This window comes from Pleurodeles waltl, chromosome 3_1 (assembly GCF_031143425.1).
Source record: "Pleurodeles waltl isolate 20211129_DDA chromosome 3_1, aPleWal1.hap1.20221129, whole genome shotgun sequence".
In the NCBI taxonomy this organism is placed as follows: Eukaryota; Metazoa; Chordata; class Amphibia; order Caudata; family Salamandridae; genus Pleurodeles; species Pleurodeles waltl.
Window position 1 is genome coordinate 426,221,457 of NC_090440.1, and position 22,706 is coordinate 426,244,162.

The 22,706-nt window shown below is 44.3% G+C and overlaps 1 protein-coding gene across 4 annotated transcripts in view; it reads left to right on the top strand.

Annotated features, from left to right (window-relative positions):
* Positions 1 to 22,706, top strand: part of FANCI (FA complementation group I) — a 714,639-nt gene that overhangs the window by 125,090 nt on the left and 566,843 nt on the right. For all 4 annotated transcript variants that reach the window (XM_069222692.1, XM_069222696.1, XM_069222693.1 and 1 more), the window contains exon 15: positions 3,120 to 3,250. In XM_069222692.1, the coding sequence (XP_069078793.1) occupies positions 3,120 to 3,250 (131 nt within the window). The remainder of the gene's footprint in view (positions 1 to 3,119; positions 3,251 to 22,706) is intronic.

A 22,706-nucleotide genomic window follows, 5' to 3' on the forward strand; every position in this document is an offset into this window, starting at 1 on the left:
GGTACTTCCATATTCCCAGTCATCCACTACACAGGAAGTTCCTAAGATTTGTGGTGACTGGCAGACACTTCAATTCAAGGTCCTTCCCTTTGGGCTACAATCAGCACCACGAATCTTCACCAGATGTTGGGGTCCAGTTGCAGCCTACCTGAGAAGAAAGAAGCACCATATTTTTCCTATTCTAGATGACTGGCTAGTGAAAGCTCCTGACGTCCAGTCAGCGTGCAAGTCCATCAAGGCAACTCTATGCCTTTTCGAGGATTTGGGCCTTTCTCTAAACCGGGAAAAATCATTGCTCCAGCCTTCGACTCGGTTAGCCTTCCTAGAGGCTATATTAGACTCACAACAAAACCAAAGCTTACCCAACACTGGACAGGCAAAACAAGTTAATCTCCCTAGCGAAGCGAATCCAAAGAAAAAGGTTTCTTTCAGTTTGATTCCTTCGCTATGCTCTTGTACAGCATGTCTCAATGTGATGCGGCTATTGTGATAAATGAATGCTTTAGAGCCCTTTTTGCTGGGTAAGAAAATATTTTTTCTTCTTTTTATGTAACATCACATTTGAGGTGATATATCTCCCTCTTTTCCAAAAAGCACCAATAAGAATGGTCTTAAATCTTCACCCAAGGATTCATTCCTTTCCTGGACAGTACAGAGTGTTTTCAGGAAAGTGCCTAACATCCAGTCTTTATATATTGTAGGTCTAGTGGTGTTTCTTATAGGCCTTTCTTGTAGGCAGCTTCTAGTGGAAGGAAGAACTAAGAAGGTGCTCCTGTTAAGTAGCTATTAGGTTTCCTGATGCTGTCCTCCCTCTCCCTTCTTACATAACCTAATGTGGGTCCTTTCCAATTGCCAAAAGACCCACTTGCCTGGAAGAAATTAGAAGGTGCTTCTGCCAGGTAATTACCAGGGTCTTCTGCTCTTTTCCCTGCTTTTCTACCCATTCTTGGTTTCGGCATAGTAGAGCTGTAGTCTATTACCCTTTAGGCCAGGTGATAGATCAAAGTTTTTTATAGGCTGGTCTTGAGGCAAAACTTAATTTAAAAATGATTTTCCCACCTCTCCCGGGGGCTGATGTTTCGGCATGTCTCTGTTGTTCTGCTTGTCATTCTCCCCGGCCGTCGGTGTTCTCCTGCCTCACCAGAAAGCAATATGTTAGGTTGGCTGCCTATCCAACTGGTAACTATCGCAGTACATTTCATGGGAGTGAAACAGGTGCTCAGCAGTGTTTTAGGTGAGGGTTTGTGGTGCAGTACATGGCTTCTATATGACAGCGGTCTAGTATTCTTTCTGTGAACTTCTTGTGCGCACGCATTGTTTACTGTGTCTGGCATGCCTGTGTTAAGTACAAAAGCGTGGAAGGTAAGGTTTTAACTATAGCCATCTGCTTTATCTCCTATCTTGTGACAGCTGTATAAATACCAGTAGAATATTACATTATTGCAATACAGTTTTTCTGTACCAGGGGCATCTGAACACCATAAGTGCTTTGCAAAGTGTTGGTTTTAGGATACTACATTCACTGAATTTCTGTAGTCCATTGTAGATTAATTTGTTTAGCACAGTCTCTTTTTGGGTGCCTTGAAAACCATTTTTTCTCCCCAAATATTGGTCCAACTGTTTACTACTAACACAAATTAAAAATAATTGCTACTGATATATTAATAATTTTAATATGGATGTGCATAATTGAAATTTGACTTCTGGCCTACTGTGCTGTTAAGTATCAGATTTTGTGGCTTGTCATTCCTAATACTTTTTAGATTTTCTGTTCTTGGCTTTCCTCTTTTGTTCATGCAAATTTATAGTTACACATACATTTAATTACAGATGTCTGTATAGCCTTACAGAAAGAACAAGTGATGGACGGAATGCTGAACAATGTCAAACATTCACCCCTAGTACAGAGATCTGGGCCTAAATCCATCGTTTTTTGCTACCCATGCCGTTCTAGTTTAGACCCATTCATATGCAAATCAGTCTTGACCCTGTACCCCATGGGAAGAGTCCAGCCCAAACTGCCAACCAAACTGCCAAGCCAGGTCCTCCCTGGACTTGGAAACAAGCATCCTAGGACCGGTTTGAGGGTATCACCCTTCATCAGCCAGGCTAGCTTGATTCCAGTTGCATGGGGAGCACAGGACCCACGTCTGGGCATACCCTTCCCACTTGGGGCAGCAAATGCAAAAAGAACAAGTGATGGAGGGAATGCTGAACAATGTCAAACATTCACCCCCAGTACAGAGATCTGGGCCTAAATCCATCTTTTTTTTGCTACCCATGCCGTTCCAGTTTGGACCCAGCTATATGCAAATCAGTCTTGACCCTGTTCCCCATGGGAACAGTCCAGCCCGAACTGCCAAGCCAGGTCCTCCCTGGACTGGAAACAAGCATCCTAGGACCGGTTTCAGGGTATCACCATCACCCTTCATCAGCCAGGCTAGCTTGATTCCAGTGGCATGAGGAGCACAGGACCCATGTCTGGGCATACCCTTCCCACTTGGGGCAGCAAATGCAAAAAGAACAAGTGTATAGCCTTACAGTTCTTTCAGTGCTTTACTTTCTGGATGCCGATATTTACAAAACAGCAAACCAATAAACTTAAACTTTGCAATACTGTTAATTCTGCACAGGAGGTAGATGTAGCATGCAAGTATTACACACCCCTAATAGATTCCTTTTCTTGATTCCTCAAACATTTAGCACTTGATCCATTTTGCTTTAAACATTCTGAGATCTTTCAGACTGTGAGGACATGTCATTCATATACTCGAAAACTGATTGCCATACTGCCTTGAAGTTACCCCTTACTTTAGAAATATGTGTGGCTAGTCTTTCAACGACCATTGTGTCCCAAATTCTCCCACACCATGAGTGCCAAGTTGGATAGTCTTGTTGTGTCCATAGCCTGGCTAGCATCAGTTTGTCAATTTATAGTAATTGGTAAATCTGTTTCCATTGTGTTCAGTGACCTTTCACCTAATTAGACGGTTTTAGACCTAAGATAATAGTGGCAGGATCCTCAAGTACAGGGGATCAAATATTTTGAATATGATAATTAACTTTTTCCAAGTTGTTTTTCCACATGCTTAAATTTGACATTGCATGTTGTCTTGCAGATTTGCTGTCAGATATTGTTGTGTCTGCGCCTCTCATTCTCCAGAACTGCTCCTCCAAGGTCACTGAGGCCTTCGACCACTTGTCCTTTCTACCTCTGAACACAGTACAAGGCCTTCTCAAAGCCGTACAGGTAAGTTGTTATTCTGTTACAGCTTTCCTGTAGAACAACTTTGAGGAGAGAACAGAGCAATGGCATGCACCAATACAAACAACCTGTTTGGTCACCTAGCAGTTCCCCTGCCTCTTTTTCTTCGGATGAGGTACGTTTGGGTTCCCATGGTGGAGCATAAGCTGGCCCCATAAATAGAGATCCTATGATGATGGTACATCGGCCAGGACATGTCGCCAGGTCTCTGAAACTTATTGTTCATATCCATGATCTTATGGTTGTCAGGAACATGAATATAGTGAAATATTCCCAGCACGCCAGACGACGGTTAACAGCTTCTGTGTGTGAAAAACGAACACTGTTGGGAGTGCAAAATACCCATGAACATTTTAAACCTGTTTTCTACTGGTAAAGCAAGATTTATAGACCTAGAATCGATAACCTGGCCAGTGTTTTAGGCATATGTTGTTCTTTGTGTTTTGTCATTGCTGTTAACTTTTCCAGTTTTATTTCCTGCATTTTTCACTTGTAGTATTTTGATATACGCAGTTTTATAGTGTAATTGAGAAAGGAAAATATCCTGGAGTGGTCAAATATACACTGTGTGGCACCATACCCTATTATGTTATAGTGTAAGAAGGATACAGCTTTTGTTACTATATCGCAGTCTCTCTTTCGCCAGAGAGAAATCTTCAATTTATTCACATCCTTGTTAGAATATTCCTCTATTGTAGAGCAGGTGTAACTATTTAAAGTACATAGGTTGCAAATATTCCAATTCATCTACTTTTAAAACTCTTTAAAACGATATCACTTAGCCACATTCTACAGTCCCACCTCTACAAGCTATTCTGTATGGATGTATTTAGGTATAGTCACAGCTTTTGATGAGTTCAGCTCAAGCTCATCCACATGCTACGTTGTAGGTCTGTGGTTTTGTTCAGAATGAAAACAGTAAATGTAGTACTTGTGCATATGAATGCAGCATGGGGGGACTGTTAGTGGGACAAGTTGTAGTGGTAGAACTTTCCCTAAGTCTTGAAATATTTTGAATAAGATTACAAGATCATTTTACCACTTTGCTTGTCCGTGATGATGGTTCTGAATAAATTTAAATCCTCCATGTTTTATTCTCGTAAGTCTTGGATTTGTGACTTCTAAATAACGTGATATATATAGTTCGTATGAAGATGATGTCTTGCACTCGTCCTTTATCAGAGCTCTCTCTGGGGATGCTCTCTCACACCTTCCCAACATTGTCAATGCCTTTCTCACTCAAGGTTTCTTCCCAGAAGCTCTAAAGACAGGCCAGATTCACCCACCCTAAAGAACCTACACTAGACCCTGGTGACCTCGCCAACTACTGGCCCTTCAATAATCTACCATGCATCTGCAAGATTACTGAAAAAGCAGTAATGCCCATTTCCTACATGAGTCCAAGTCTGGCTTCAGATCAAGCTGCAGCACAGAGACCTCTACCTTACACAGTGTAGACTATGCCCTACTGACAACAGATGAGGATGACCCCTTTCTTGTGATATTTCTGGACCCCACAGCTATCTTTGATATAGTTGACCATCCACCTCATGCATCCTGGAGTCTTGAATGGGATTCACCATCAATCTCCTTCAGTGGTTCTCTTCCTAAATTTCAAACCGACAACAGTGTTTTCACATCTGCACCACTGGGTCCGAAAAGATCCCATTCACTTACGAAGTCCCCATTGGTTCTGTACTGTCTCCTTTAATCTTCAGCGTCTAGGTTGAGGTTCCGCTGCCACATCTTCTCCACTACCACCTGCCTCTGTCAGTCACCAACTGCAAGCATTTCAGCACGCGATAAGTGCTTGATCAGTCTTTGCTCAGCAACTACTGCCCCTTTCAGAAACCATCACCCTCACCCTTTCAAACACCCTTACACAGCACAGATTCAAATACACAAGGAACATAAATATCAGACTAGAGAGCACTCAAGCTACATCTTAATCCCTGCCACCCCCATTAGCGTCCACTAACAGTAGGCACAAAAAGAAACCCCTTATGCAATCCAGTCTTTTCCTAGCACCTCTATTATGCCTCCACAAATCATGTATACACACACACACTATGCAAACAAAAATATTAGTGTCTTTTACGCTCTCCACCCACATACTCTCTTGCATCGCTGAAGAAACTGCACATCACTCCAGACAACCTGTTTCCCCTACCCAATTCTTCCTCCCAAACTCTCAATCATCTAAACTTAAGCTTCCTTCTGGGTAATGAGCAATCAATGAGCAAGAATAGACTAAATATCTTTGACCCAATAAATGACTCGGACTGACCTGCTTTTTGCTACTGAAACATGGCTAAGAGGTTATATGGCACCATTACTCAGTGATGCAATCCCACCAGGGTATCGAAGCCACACAACAAACTATCAAGGAAAAAGCAGTAATATTCAAGAAATGATTGCTTGCCACCAAAATGGAAAACATACAACTATCCAACTGTGAGTCTGTGCTAATAAGATGCAGTTCAAACCCTAGTTGCTTATTAGTGCTGCTCTGCAGACCACCCGGAAGTAATGGAATCATCTCAGATGCCCTCATAAATGCCTTATTAGAGATAGCCATGAAACATTTGAACCTAGGCATCCCCAGCAACCTAAGTATTTGGCTCGGACTAACCAAAAAATGTTTGGTTACAACCTCCTATCAATTCTCTATAGACCTACTCACACAAATGGACATACTCTGGGTGTTATTTTCAGCAACTCAGAAACAGCTAAGATCACGGAAATAGTGCCATTGCACTGGAACGAGCATCACCTAATTTCTTTAATTTTATCATGCCATTCCATCAAAGCCGATGACTGGAGCTCCGTCACATGCTACTGCCTACTGCCAGTGGCACAAATTAGGATGAAAGAATTGGATGCTTCCCTGACTGCAATCTCAAGCCTGTAAGGATACTGCTTTAAAAGATTTATATGAGTGGATGATCGGGCATTAAACAGGATACTCTCACTCAAAACCTCTCTACACCCAAGGCAAAAACAGAAAACACGACTGATGAATGACAAAATAAAGGTGATAAAAACACAACTGTCGCCCTTCAGTAACGATGGTCCTGTGGGCATAAATTGCTACCATAGACTCAACAGGGTCTATAAACCAACCATCCAGGAAGTGAAAAGAATGTTTCTCGAACATAATATCAGACGTCAAATGCCCTTCAAAAGTCTTCCACAACCATTAATGCACCTCAGTAACAACCATGTATCACAGGAATTAGGCAACCAGATAGCAGATCACTCCTTTAACAATGCCAAAACATTAGAATAATATCTAACAAACAAAACTGCTACCTGCCAGTGTGAACATGTGTCCAAAGAAATCACACCAGAAAGACCTTCTGCACAACTACATTTCTTCAAGTGTGTTACTTCAGAATTCTAATACTTAATAAAGGCCAGGGAGTCAGGAGACCCATGTGCTCCACAAATTGTCAAGCAAATCCATCTATCTACATTGTTTGTAAAATCTACTATCAATGTAGCTACTCAACAACAATTAAAGTGTTTTTAGTGTTTTTAGAATTATGCAAGACTTCTTACACACTACACAACACAGACCCAAACTAGTAAAGGCCAATTTCAAATAGAGGTTTCTTGGCAAACCTACGGAAAGTGTAGCTTTTGCCCAGATCTTAAATTTCATTGAAGAGTACCCATTGAAGAGTACATGCTATTGACTGACCAACACACATTTCTTTAACCATGAGAGGGGCAATTAATGTATTCTGATCTCTCTTAGGAATTGGTGGACCGGGCTCTCTCTGCACGATCACCCCCAATCATTTTGCCTTCACTCCTCCTGTTTTTGATGAATTTGTTTTTTTTTGGCCTTAGGATTCTTTGCACTTTACCACTGGTAACCAATGCCAAAGTGCGTTTGCCAAATTGGTTTGCACCGCATTGACATATTTGATTTATTTATGAGTCCCTTGTAGACTAGTATACCATATACCCAGCGACTGTAAATTAAATGCTACCAGAGGGCTTGCAGCACTTATGTTTCTACCCACTTAAGTAGAGCCTTAAAACATGTACCAAGTCTGCCATTGCAATCTGAATGCAGTTTTAAGCTGCCAATTCGACCTGGCAACATAACCCCCTTTCCAAATCTTAAACTCCCTTTTATTGCATATGTCACGCACAATGTAGGCCCTGGGTAGCCCATAGAGCTTGATGCATTGTAATTAAAGGGTTGGAAATGTACCTTTACGTTTTACTTATCGTGGTGTTTAACAAACTCCTACATTTGTATTTCAGTACTGTGAGATCTATCTTCCCCGTAGGATAACATTGGGTTGCCTTATTACATTTAATAATTGCTAACTTTTAATTGTGAACAGGTAAGCATTTCGTGTTTGGTTTCTGAGAAATTGTAATTAAAAAACCTCTTTGAGCACTCCACAAGGAATTCTTTAGAAATGTCGAATCCAATGGCACAGTGTATATAAAGGGGGGACCCTCAGACCCACTCTCCAGTTCACTTTCTGTACCTATGGAAGGACACTCTGAGGACTGCCTACTGCTGTGTCCTCCACAAGACTGCTTTGCTACACCTGGAAGGACTGCTTTGCTGCCTTGAGCCTGCCTTGAACCCGCAGAGGCGAGCCCTGCTTCACCACCTGAACCCAAGGCTACCACAGTGACCCCACGGGCTAGTTTGAGGGCCTCTTTTTGAGAGCCTCAGGTATAGAAAATGCTTGCACCATTCTTGAACCTGCACCTGGGCCCAGCCTGAGTGAGTTCTAACCCCCTCTAATCTTTAGTCCTGGACCTTTGGTGGTAGTGCTAAAGGTGCCCAGGTAGCTATAATTCAAAGCTTGGGACTTTTTGGGGATAAAAACTGCTCTGAGAACTAAGAGAAAACCAATACCATCCTGCTAGTATATTGCTTGTGCACCGCCGGTCGGCCTGACGTCATGGCAGCTCCTGCTATGTTCTTCTCCACAGCAGCAAATACTATTCAGTGGCCCTTCACCAAAGGGGTATCTGTTTTTCTGGAACTCTCATCGGCTACAGCCTCATGCCTTGTCCTGCTGGAGATTTTCGACTTCCAAAAAAGTGACTACGTCAGGATGTAGAAATCTTCACCACAGCTTCGTCCAGCAACTCCCCAACGACAAAGCTTCCTCCTTGGACACCACCTTCAGCACTGCCCCGCTGAACTTCACCTTCTCAGAACACTTCTTCAAAATTTCATCTAAGTCCAAAGGTAAGCACTGACTGGGCCCCATCCTCTTTTTGTATCAGACCCGCGCCACATCGCAGTCAGCCACATTTTTTGACTTGGACACTGTCTCGCGCTTCAAGATCTCAAAGGTTGGCATTTGGATCTTTTAGCAGCTATATTTTTATTTAAACTTTAAAAATTATAACTCCAATTCTACTGTATGGATTTTTGTATATTTGGTGTCAGTTTACTAAAATACTTCTCTATTTTTCTAAAATGGTGTGGGATTTAATTTTTTATTTTTTTATACTTTATTCTAAGTTAAGGCTGAATGTGTTTGTGCCAAGCTTCCAGAGGGTTAAGCACAGCATAATTTAAGGACTATTCTGGGATTGTGGCTGTTGGTGTCACCCCACCTTAACCAGCAACCCAATTTCTCACAGGCATGACCTAAAAAACCACAACAAATAAAAATGTTTTAGCAACACTTGTATTACTCATCCTGAACAGCAGGTTTTGACACTGTGAATCAGGAGTCTTTACAAAATAGATGAAAATACAATTACGTTGAAGGAAGCATCACAGAGGAGAGCTCCTCGCGCCTTAAAAGCAGATTAAGCATTATGTAAATGACGCCATTTATCTCAATACCTTACTGCAACAATGCACTACCATCGCAAGGATCATTGATCAGCCTACTACTAATCAACCTATCCACCATCCCACTACTGGAGCTTATTAAATCTATTTAGCTGAAAATGTTAGAACTGTACCCTTTACGTAAGACAACTTGTACATATAAACTTAGGGAATCATATCTCCAGTACTTTAGAGGCCCTTCACTGGCTCCATGTAGCCAGAAGATTTACATTATAAGCTATGCATTTCTCACAAAGCAATACACAAGTGTAGACTAGATTTTCAACAAACTGAGGATAAGAGATACTTCCCAAAGAGGACACTGCAATCCAGATTAACACTCGTGGTAGTCAAATGACACTAGAAGAGGAATACCATTGGTCCCACATCTTTCTTGGTACAAGCACACAGATTTATGGAGTTCACTACCAGCAAAGGTAAACATCATTGGCAAACAGCTGTTATGTAGGCAATTGTTAAAAGCCTTGATTTTCCTACATGAAACTAATGGAAATAGAAAAACGTACTCTCTCTACTACCCCTGAGAAGAAATCGTACATAAGGACATCGTACATTTAAACATGGACAGGTCAACCCCGCCACAACAGGGGGCAGTGTCAACTAAGATAGCCCAAAAACTAAGCGAATGGCTGGGCACTTGGGGGTTGGTGGATGTCTGGCGAGAGCAACACCCAAATGTTAGAGACTACTTGTTTTATTCGGGCCTCCACCGGGTGCACACCAGGAGTGGTTTGTACAGCGGGTCTGGCTCGTAGCATGACTCACTCTGAATACCTTGCCTGCACTCTGTCGGACCATAATCCCCTGTTGCTGTCGTTGAGGGTGTCGGAAGACAGACCCCCATACCGTCGTGGAGACTGGCCCCCGCAGCGCTTGAAGATCAGGCATACAGAGATGCCCTGCGTTGCCACCTGGCAGAATACATTGAGACCAATAGTGGATCTACCCCTTCTTGGGCCACGGAATGGGAGACACTCAAGGTGGTGACGAGGGGCTTCTGTCTGGGACAGTCGGTGGGGGTGAAGCGCACACTTGAGAGGGAACTGACTGCCCTGGAGAAGGATATGCATGAGGGGGAGTTGAGACAGGGGCCTGTTATTCAGGAGAATGAGGAATATAACCGTGCCCGTAGAGAACACTCCCGGATTGAGAATCGGCTTAGGTGTCACAGCATGCAAAAATATTTGGCATCCCTACAATCAGAGGAGGGCAGATCGGGGAGACTGCTGGCTTGCTGGTGCGCCTGGGCGGGGATAGCGAGCCCTTCACGAGCGTACTGGACAAAGGGGGACTCCGTAGACTCAGACCAGGCCCCATAAATGACGCATTTAGGGATTATTATGCACACCTGTATGGGAGACCTAGTGACTTGGGGACGGAGGCCTTTGATAACTTTCTAGAGCAAATCCCACTGACGATACTGAATCCAGAAGAGAGGGATAGCCTAGGGGGATCAGTGACAGCGGAGGAGATAAGTGAGGCCATAGCGCAATTAGCCCCTGGGAAGACCCCTGGTACGGACGATCTTCCCATGGATTTTTACAAAAAATATAAATCACTATTGGTTCCCCAACTGGCGGAGATGTACGCGGAAGCACTACACCGTGGGGAGCTGCTGTGCATGTTACGGGAGGCCTTGGTGGTGCCACTCCCCAAGACAAACAGCAAGTAAGCATGGTTGACCGACTTTCGTCCTTTATCGATGCTAAACAGTGACTTCAAGATCCTTAGTTAGATCATGGCTGGCCGGTAGCTCCCCCTCATGACCACACTAGTGCATGCGGACCAGAACGGCTTTGTCCCCGGTCGCAGCACCTCCCTGAACCTAAGGCAAATCTTAGCTATTTTGCACATGCCTAACGAGTCGAAGCCGCCAGCGGGGGTCTTGCTTGTGGTGGACTTCGAGAAGGCCTTTGACTCGATTAGATGGGACTACCTAAGGGCCGTGATGTTAAGAATGGGACTCGGGGAGAGTTGAGTTAAATGGGTGGACTTGTTATATTCGTCCCCACTATCAAGAGTGAAGACGGGCAGAACAATATCTAGCGCATACCCAGTATTTCGGGGAACTAGACAAGGGTGCCCCCTGTCCCCACTGTTATTTGCCCTGGCAATTGAGCCCGTGGCGGCCCAGCTGCGGCGGGAAGGTGTGGGTAGGGGAATTGAATGGGGACCAACTGAACATATTATCTCTCTATACGCCGACGATATACTTATTTATCTGAGGGATGGGACCGGTGGACTCCCATGGTCTCTAAGGATACTGCAGGACTTTGGGGTGTTGTCCGGGCTTCGCCTTAACCGAGGCAAAACATTTGTGTTTCCCATGCTGCCAGGCTGCGTACGCCCTGGAGCATGTCCAGTGGACGTGAACTGGGCCCCACAAACCTTCAAATATTTGGGCTTTCAAATATTCCACGAGCTGTGTGATCTCTGGGATGGTAATCTTGGTAGGACGCTCCGCTCCCTGCCGTCCTCGGTTGGGTTCTGGCGTTCATTGAAATTCACAATAATGGCCAGAGTAGCGCTGTCTAAAATGATTATGCTTCCTCGCCTCCTCTACTACTTCGCTAACTTACCATTACTGATCCCCCCGGCGTGGTTTCGCGAATTGAACACTTTGCTCAGGGAGCTAATATGGGACGATGGCCGTAGACGCACAGCATTGACGACCATCTGTTGACCGACCCATATGGGTGGGCTGGGTCCTTGAAGGACCACTGGGATACGATTAACGCGGAACCCACTATCCACAGGGTGTTACACCTCCTGTTAACATCAGGAGAGGAACCTCATTTGATCGCTAAAATATACCGGGCCCAGATTGAGGCTGCATTAGACCCTCTGCCTCAGACAGGTCCCGCCCGACCGTTCTCCCCCATCTTTCTCTCAGGGAATGCAGAGTGGAGCAGAACACTGGCTTATCCCCGGATGATTTCATGCAACACGCGGTTAAGATACATTCAATACAACTACCTACATAGGACGTACCTCACTCCTCACCGACTGTTCCGCATATATGGGGGGACCCCTAGGACATGCCCTAGATGTGGGGGCGGGGAAGCTGACTTTGACCACATGGTGTGGGGATGTCCGGTGCAACAGACTGGTTGGAGGGAGATGATGACGATCCTGTCAGGACTATTTGGGACGGATCTGCCGCCCACCCCTACTATGTGCTTGCTGGGCCTCAAGACCGGTGCGCCGCGGGGGAAAGTTAGAGGTCGTTTCCTGGACCTGACCCTGGCCCTTTACAAAAGACTGATCACGAGGGGCTGGAAGGTCTCCAGCCACCCCTCACTGACTGAATGGAAAAGCGATGTTGCGAGGTGGACTAGGGCTGAACTACAGGTCCTGAAGGCTGAGGAAGCCAGTGGCATCCGCCGGGCCCCTATTGCTCCAGAGTGGGAGGACTAAGTGACGAGCTGGGATGACCTAATGAAGGGACCGATAGACCCCGAGATAGAAGGATGAGATGATCAATACACTCAACAGGTTTGGCCCATGGGGAGGGTTCCCAAAGCTGGAGCTGAGATATTGACGAATACTCCAACAGACCGCACTAAGTGATATAGAGCAGAGACGGGTGGGACACAAATTGCTACATAACTGTTGGAAGGGGGGGAGAGTAGGTGGCTGGCCGTCCCCCTGTACATTGAAGTGCCCTGGGAGGGACTTCCTTTATTAGCCGCAAGACCCACCCACACAAAGCCATTAAGTTTATTCATAGTTTAAAGTTGATTTTTTTTTTTTATATAAATAATTGTTTATTGATTTTTAAAAGAAACAGATGTGAAAACAAAATACAATATAAATAGCTTAACACCATCCGTCTAAGTACATCATTTGTCTCGTTTGTCTAATTTGTCCCAGTGGTCCCCGCGGGTTCTACAAACATAAAGTAAGTATCTGTTCTTAAATACATAGCTCGGGGTCATTAGCCCTCATCGTTGCAGTAATTGAAGGAGATCCTCGTAATCATTACATAACATAGGCACGGTTCCTCAGCCACTGGGGAGTTAGGATTCCAAGCAGCGTTTCCCCTTCGCCCCGGGTGAACTCCTGATTTAGAAGAGCTGTTTTTTGGTTTGTCCGGCTGTTGTAGGTAGGTTAGGTGACCAGTGTGCTCCCCCTCTTCCCCCACACTCTATTGTATTTGTCTGGGCACCCCCTCGCTTCGTATACAAGTTTTTCACACTGTGCACACCAATCTACTCCTCGTCTCCATTTGACGAGGGTCGGTGCTTTTGCGGCCTTCCACTCTGTCATGATGTCCCTTTTTGACACAAGGCAGGCCACTCCTAAAAAGATTTGGTTTGCTCTGTTCATCCCAGTCTCTCCCATGGCCCCTAACAAAAGCGCTACAGGGGATATCTCTACCGTTGATTGTAATACCTCGGAGATCTCCCCCATAATCGTCCTCCAATATGACTCTATAGTTGGGCAGGCCCAGACCATGTGAAAAAAGTCAGCCCCCGGGTGTGAGCATCGAGGGCATTTATCTGTGGGTCAGAGACCAGCCCGGAAGAGTCTCTTGGGGGTAAGGTAGGCTGCGTGTAGGTAAAGGGTCTGTAGTAACTGAAATCGTGAGGTTATGGTCAGTGACCGAGGGGCCATTAATGCTTCCCTCCAATCTATATCATCTATGGGGCCTGTCCATCCCTCCCATTTTTGACGGAGTCCCTCGAGGGGGGGGGAGGTATTAGTGAGGATAGAGCGGTATATCTGGGAGATTTGCCCTTTACTCAGATTTCCCATCATGACCTTCGCTTCTAGTGGGCTGTATTCTGGAAAGCTGTCCCCTGGTCGCACGTGTACTAGTAGAGAATGTCTAAGTTGTAGGTATTTGTGAAATTGGGTGTTGTTTAAAGAGTATATTTTCTGAAGCTCCTCAAAGGATCGAATTTGTGACCTGCCCTAGATGTCCCCGAGAGTGGATATCCCAATGTTGTCCCATTTCCGGAACCCTTCCAATGCGGAGACTTCCTTCAGCCGTTTCCCTTGCCAAAGAGGGGTCTGTTGAGTTAGGCGAGTCCACCAACCAACCCGAGACCCTCTGGGACGTTCGTCACCCTGTAAGAACCAGTCTAGTCACCTCAGGGATAGTTTGTGGGATCGAACCCCCGTATAGTGCATTGAAGATCCCATTGTATCCCATTGCTTGAAGTTCTAGTCTGTACGCGGGGTCCGTCCATCCTCCCGACAGCCAGTCATTAATCACCAGTAGGTGCATGGCCAAATAATAAAAATAAATGTTAGACATTCCCAGTCCCCCGTCGTGGATATCTCTTTGACATGTAACAAGGGATAATTTGGGGCGGGATCCGTGCCACAGGAATTGGCGCGCCATCGCCTCCATTTCGTTAAACCACTTCTGGGGGACTAGGTGTGGGAAATTCTGTAATTGGTATAGGAATCTGGGGAGTATCATCATTTTGTATAGTGCTATTCTTCCCAGTGTATTGAGGGGTAAACTCCGCCAGCGTTGGAGATCTTTTCTGGACTTCTTAATGAGTGGGGTAATGTTTAGTTCCCATGTTAGTTCGGGCAGTAGGGTTATATGGACACCCAGGTATTTAAAACTATTGCGGCGGACTGGGATGTTTTGTTGCCAGTTTATACAATCTCTAGAGGGATGCAAGGGCACCAATAAGGGTTTGCTTGGGTTCAACGTTAGGCCGGAGGCCTGAGAGAAGAGGTCTAGGAGTTGTAAGATTCGTGGGCCACTCACGGCTGGGTTAGAAAGGTAAAGGAGTACATCGTCTGCGTACAGTGCCACCCGGTCCTCTGGGCCCACAGGCCATGACCAGCCCTCCACCAGTGGGTCCTCTCTCAACAGCTTAGCCAATGGTTCAGTCGTGAGGGCAAAGAGCAGCAGGGACAGTGGGCATCCCTGTCGGGTTCCACGACGGATGGGGAATGGATCGGAGGCTACCCCATCTATTTGGATACGCGCGGTTGTGTTGGAGTAGAGTAGCTTTACAAGGCCACGGAATTTGGGTCCAAATCCATTCTTTCTTAGGACTTGCTCTAGAAAGGACCAGTCCACCGTATCAAAGGCTTTTTCAAAATCAATCAAAAGGAGGGCGAGGGGGGACCCGGTCAGAGTGTTGCGATGTGCCAGTGCGACGTACAGTCGTCTAATGCAGTGTCTAGTACTGCGAGATGGCATAATGCCACATTGATCTGGGTGTACTAGTGAGGGGAGCACTTCCCTCAGCCTGGTAGCGAGCAAAGTTGATAGCACTTTCATCTCAGCGTTCAGGAGGGAGATTGGTCTGTATGCCGAGTGGTTAAGCGAGGGTGGTTGAGTCTTCGGGATTACCACTGTTGTGGCTTGGTCGATCCCAGAAGGGAAGCGGACGGTCTTTTCAGCGTCGTCAAACATGTTGAGCAGGTAGGGGCTTAGAATGTCCCCACATCTGTTGTAAAGCTCAGATGGGAAGCCATCTGGCCCGGGTGTTTTGCCTGAAGATAGGCCGGATATCGCTGTTATGATTTCGGCCAGCGTTATGGTTTCATCTAAGTTCTGCCTGGTCGCCTGCGAGATCTTGGGAAGGACCATGTCGTCTAGGAGGGGGGACTCCCTTTCAGCCGGGGGGACGGGGTCGTTCTGCGTATAGTTGTGTGTAGTAGGAGGCAAAGCTCTTAGCAATTTCACTGGGAGTCTTCGCGAGTGAGCCCGCCTCGTCCACAACCTCGGGAATAAGGCTAGTGGGTGTGAGGCTAACCAATGCAGGAGTTTGCCGTTTTTATCTCCCCAACCGTACACGCGAGCTGCCGATGCTCTCCAGGTGTGTTTCGCGGCCTCAAGTACCAATTGTTTTATTTTCTCTCTAATCAGTTTAAAGTTGATTTAAGACTGTTATGTGGCCACACAATTCAAAATGGTAACATAGAACAGCGAAGAGCATAACCCCTTAAAACAAGAACGTTAGTATATTAGATATAGGGGGTCATTCCAAGTCTGGCGGGCGACTGTAGATAGCGCTGCCACCATTCCAACATTCCCGCTGGGCCGGCGGGTGCTAACCATGTTAGCGCCCGCCGGCCCAGCGGGAATGAGGGCCGCAACACAGGAGCCGGCTCCGAATGAAGCCGGCGGTGTTGCGGCGGTGCGACGGGTGCAGAAGCTTCATGGGGCCCTGTTAGGGGGCCCCTGCACTGCCTATGCCAGTGGCATGGGCAGTGCAGGGGCCCCCAGGGGCCCCAGGACACCCGTTACCGCCAGCCTCTTCCTGGCGGTGAAAACCGCCAGAAACAGGCTGGCGGTAAGGGGGTCAGAATCCCCTTGGCAGCGCTGCCATGGCGGATTCTCCCAGCCGGGGCAAAAACGGCGAGAAACCGCCGGCCCCGGCTGGCCGACCGCGGCTGTACTGCCGCGGTCGGAATGGCTTGGGAAGCACCGCCAGCCTGTTGGCGGTGCTTCCGTCATTCGCGTTGGACCGCCAGAGTCAGAATGACCCCCATAGTGATTAATGAATACTATAGGACAGCTAAAAGGACTAAGAAGGTGTATAACAAAGTACCTGTAACGTATAGCATAAATACGGATTACTTGATTGATATGTATGATAAGAACAAGATGTTACCACAAATGGACTTGCAAATGTAAGACAGCGAAGTGTTAATAAAAATATATTTAAAATTAAAATAAAAAGGACATCGTACGTTTTACCTTCAGGAACATCCAAACCACAGACCTCAGCCTAATTCTGAATTATCTTCTAGGACACGGGTCATGGTAAGCCACAAGAATTAAGTATTAACAGGCACACTGATCACAGATGTATAAATTGCAGTCCCTGAGATGAGAAATCGTGTACAATTAGATGGCAACAAATAAGGATACCACTTTGTTTACTGATACCTATTACCTGATTGCAGTAAACATCCTCAAAAAATTTCTGAGTTAACTCTGCATCATTTCTAGACAAATCTCACATGGCATTACCTTGCAAGCTTGAGTTGTGGGAAATGGCTACCTGCCTACTAGCATAGGAATGCTACTCAAAAATACTTAACTGCATTAATGACCATACAGTCAGTTTATATTAAAACTGTGAAATTGAACAGGAAGTGTACACTGCCACAGATGTAGCAACAGTATTGCTCTTGACTGAACAGTATCCATGTAAACTAATAAATTCAAGAAATAATGGCTGATGTCTTGGTAACGAGCATCATGACTACTATGCGCAGAACAACTTACCTCTTCCTGTACGTGACAATTTACTGTTGCATAAATACTTCAAATTTATGTTACTAAATGGCAGTGTAATACAACAATTGATGAGAGGGAAGAACCATCCATGAAGGGCTTGTCTACCATCTGGCAAAGAAAATGAGAATTGAACCATCCATATGCATTATAAATGATGACAATTGAGGAACAGCAGCTCAGTAGCCGACGTATATGATAAGGTTTGCATCATAGAAGAAATTGCATAACACATTCTACAGGTATATCTTTTATATTCGCTTGGGAAAGTTATCACAAACTGCATGACACTTTGCTTATATGTGAAACTTCAATGTAAGATATAAAGTAACAACATCTCTAATTTACCCACCTTCTCATTGACAAAGCCTGTGAGAATGAGCCTCAATATTCCTGTTTGCATGCACCCACTATCACAGGCCAAGTGGATAGCTCAGTAGTTGCTTAAGTCCACAGGTGACATTTAACATTCTATGCTATTAGTGTATTTCCCATACCATATACTATGGCCTTACTGGAAAGGTAAGTATGCCAATAGGGGTTTGCCAGTGTTGCCATCTTTTAGGGGTCAGAGCGTATACACTTGGGAATGAACAGCAGTACTCCAGTGCACAGAGTTCAAATAACAGCAGTATAGTCTGTTGCATTACTGGCCTAATTGAGCTTGTGTTTAGGCTCTGTAATCAAAATTTGCATTCTGTTGCATCTGTCGCAATTATCACCTCAGTACTACAAACCGGTTTGCTCCTGGACATTTTCTTTGATGCTTTTGCTTCTTTTGTTACCGAAAATCTCAATAGAATCTTTAAAATAAAAAAAATAGCAATAAATTCAATGTGGTGACAGTGCTGTACTTTAGAAAGATAAAATTATATATTTTAACAAGTAATTAATTCAGTTAGAGGTAATATTTGCACAGACAAAAACACTTTAGCACCTTCTAGAGCAGAGATATAATCTCAAACATTGTAGAGTCCGTGCTACTTTCTTTCGTATAAAATTTGCCCTTTGCCCTTTGTCCATTGTTAATCTACTGTATAGTGCTTCGTTTGAGTTCGCTTTGTTTTGCTGACGACTTGCTGTTCTGCGTTCTGCACACAACTTGCTGTTCTGCGTTCTGCACGCCTTTGCCGTTGAGGAGGCCCCTCTGTTCGGGAAGCCGGGTCAGGAGCCAGGAGAAGGCCTGTAAAGGATCACAGGAGGTCGGCGTAGAATGGCAGAGGTTGTTCCTGGGAGTGGCGGGCACGGGAAGGCAGGAACAGCGAGTTGAGGCGAAGGCAAGTGCTTCTTACTCAAAGGGCGGTTCCTTCACTATGGCGAACGAGCGTCACCACTCTGGCTAAGAATCAGGAGCTGTAAAAGAAAATTATATTCAATCATAATTTTATTTTAAAGCTGCTGGCTCAGCCAACAGCAAGTGCAGGGAGATGCAGGGCTGGGCTACGGGAGGGGGAGTGGAGTCTGTGCCCTTCAAGTGTGTTTGACCGGCTGTCTTAGACCGGCCAAACACATATGTGCACTTAGGTTTCTCCAACCCGACTGTGTACACAGCCGGGTTGGAGAAACTGCACAGAATCTCATGCAGTGTCTTAGCAGCAGGCCAAGCCGCTCAGACCAATCCTGGTGCTGCTCTCATGCTAGGTTTAGCATGAGAGCAGTGCTAGGATTGCTTGGGCACCTGTGGTGATGTCCCAGTGAATGCTGGGACACCAGAAGAGAAGAGGAGCATGAGTCGGCCGGCGGCATCCTTGAAGGTACGTTTAAAAAAAATAATATATTTTTTTTAAATTTCCCCCGTCCATAGCGGCCCCAACCCCTGGCCCCCTTGAGATTTGCTGCAGCCAACGCTGTCCTACTCACCTCCTGTGGGATAGCCACTGGAGGAGGTTGCAGCGGGCTGCACAGTACTGTGGAGTGAGCCTGGTTAGGTTCTGGTGCGGCTTGAAGCTACATAATGCGCAGAGCCGGAGTATAACCCCCTCGGCTCTCTCCCTTCATTCCTTCCTCACTTGTTTGAGCTTATGGCTCCCTCTCCACCGCCAGTCCAATTTCCCAAAAAAGAAAAAAAAAATCTTACTCCCTCCCCCCCCACCCACTCCTGTAGTTTCTAGTAGAAGCAAGCACCAAGGATTAGAGGCAGGACAAACAGGTGAATGTCGGCAGGATCCCAAAGATTTTTGGGGGGCTTGGACCTATTGGCAATGCAAAATGACAACTGTGAATTTAGGGCCTAATCGTCCTGTTTCTACCAGGAGAAGAGGGTCAGGAGGGGCAGCAATGTTTATGAAAATGGAAGCACTTGAACAAACATTGAAGGAACCAACGGCATCGAATTTCCTATCAATACTTAACAATTATTATTATTATTTTATTTTTTTAAAGCAAAGTTGTACAACACCAAAATCATATATAAATGACACGATGGAACAAGCACATACTGTGACACCTTAAAATATTGTGCCTCTCTCTTGTGAGTATAAATGGAGAATATGGATGGAAACATATTTTTCCAGTAAAAACATTTTTTTAAATCTCGGAGCAAGAGCCTTGGCTGACTTAGCTGATAATATAAGACAACCACCCCTTTCGGCTAATGATAATGCACCTTCCCCAAACCTAAAGTGTAATATGAAGATTAGTGAAATCATGGAAGACTCAATGACATTCTCACATGTTGATCAGCTAAAGGGTACTGAGGAAGTCTGGTGTGAGGACTTAGCCACAAAAGTTTCACTTAAATCCAAGAATCAGAAAACAACACTCAGAAAAACTGGAGTCTAGATTGGTTTGCTTCTATGATGGAAAAAACAATAAATAAATAAATAAATAAATAAATAACATAAAAGCAGACCAGTCTAGAGAAATTTGCACTGCCTTACTGGACACTTTTCAAGCCAAGGTGGAGGCCATTTTGAAAAATTACACATGGAAGTAGAGCTGCTGAACACTTTGGCCCTATTTGTTTCCGGAATAGATAGATTTAACAATCTGATTATGCGGGCACAAGTTGCCCGATTCGAGAATGGTTCTGAAGAAATCAGCACTTGCAGTAAGATACAGGACTTAACCCTTATATTGTTGGATGTCACTCCTTTCATTCTAACCTGTAAACCTTTAAACCAGACTGGTATTGAAGGTTTATCCAGTACCAGCAAAAGGTTCATAACCCTTCAACTGCATCTCTTGACCACCATTCAGAACTTTCTGCAGGATTTCAGCTCTTGGTAAAACCTAGTAACGTGAGCGCTTACAAGAATTCCGCTGTGAACCCAAATCAAATGACAAATCAAAACACACATTTATTCATGTTCAATTACTTAAAATCATTACATGGAAAACATAAAAACTGATTATAATAGCACAATTAAAATCGGTAAAAGTATAACTTTATTTCTCACAACATTGCTTTTTTTTCTACCAATATCAAAAAGTTTAATGAGAATTAAATATTGGATCCTTTTGATTTATGCTTCTAATTATAGCCGGTCAATGTGTTTGTAGGTTTCTTAGATTAAAACAGGAAAATCTTCTCCTTTCAAGTAATAAGATTGGACACATGTAGACCAAGTGAATTTGAGTTTCTTCTGAATGATTGCAAAATCTGCACATTTTACTTTTCCTTACTAATTCTCTCTTTGGTATAGATCGAGAGGACAAACAACAAAGGCGGTATTATAAAGGTTTCTGCTTTATGAAGTTCGAATAGCTTGACCAAAAATAGACTTGGGCATTCAAGGTCACATAACTATTAATTACCATCCATGCTGTGAGCGATTTTTCAATAGCAGTGAATCCTGACAGCATGATAATTTCTTCATGTTTTTATTAAGGAGTTTTTAAAAAGTTGTTTAAGTGACTGGTGCATTACATAAGCATTTGGCTTGGAGACTAGATAAAACTGCTTCCATACATTTACATGCGGGAAGGTTTATACTACCACTGGTTAGTTCAATCCATAACAATGTATTCAAACAATGATATTGTATTGGTCTGAGTTTGAAGCAGCATTTTGAAAGCACTGTGTGACATGCACTTTTTTGCTTTGCAATCCCAAAGTCCAAGCAAACCTGCTGTGGAGACACTGATTTTGGCAGCCAGAATAATATTTTATTAGATTTTGTAATGATTTTGTCCAGAGTGCGAACATCGCACTCACGAAGTGCTTCGCTGCAATAACTCACTGTAGGAATTCATTTTGCATCCGCAACCTTCGGTATTGGAGTTAAAATGGGGCCCTTTGATGTTTTATAAAGAGAAATGAAAGCTGAAGTTAGAGCACAAGCATTTGCCCGCAAATGCTGCAGGCGAGTCAAAAATGATCCTCTGGAATCCATGCTCACACCCAAGTATTTATATTCTGAGACTTTGTCTACCAGCTCTTTTTTTATCTATTGATTATCATCTTTTTAGTTTTGTTTAGATTTATCTCCATCTTGTTTGTGCTAGTGTATACACTTAGTAACTAAAACCCAAATTTGCCTACAAAAGCCCTAACACATAACTAAGACCACATTGTAGGCATACATTAGAACAGATACCAATTTACCGCTTAGCTTTGGCGGGTGAAAATCCATTTGATGAATCACAAAAGAAAGAGCTAATAAATATAAATTAAATGAAAGTGGAGCAAGCACATAGCCGTGGCTTACCCTTTTAAATGTATATTTTTTTGTGATACATATTCCCCACTCCTATTCACTCTAATCCAGGTATTACTATGTAAAAGTGTATTACTTTGAGTAATTGTTCAGGGATCCCCAATGGACCAATTTGACCCACAGTAGTTTTCAAGGCACACTACAGAAGGCAGATCTAAAATCTACTAAAGTTAAATACAGCAAAGCCAGAAGCACTTTATTCAACGAAGAATAAGAAAGCATATAGGCTAGTGACCATCCCTGTATTCTGAAAAAAAAAACCTGTTTGATTGAAAGGAATTAACTGAGATGACTTTACCCACTCGCTTAATTCTTTTAACAAAAGGGATGCAAAATGCTTGGCATCATTATCTAGGAGGTTGATGAAACTGTAATCTTCTGGTATAGCCTTATCTCCCCCTCTATAGGTGGGGTGCACAATTGCGCCCTTTGAGTCCGAGAACATCTCATTTGCCAGCGAATAAATATACAGTTGTGTAAGTTTTTATGACCAAAACTCAAAGTTTTTCTTAATTAGAGCTTGTGGGTTGCTATTATGGCCAGGAGTGTGGTCTTTACAACTTTTTTTGAAGGATATTAACTATTTGCTCGTCCAATATGACCACTGGTTTTCCTATACTGGTTCTTCCGGCGAGTATGGTGGAATCTTTCAGACTTACTGGCCCTGTTTTTTAGCGCTAGTTGAGCCGCCTTACTCAGTATTCTTTACTGAGA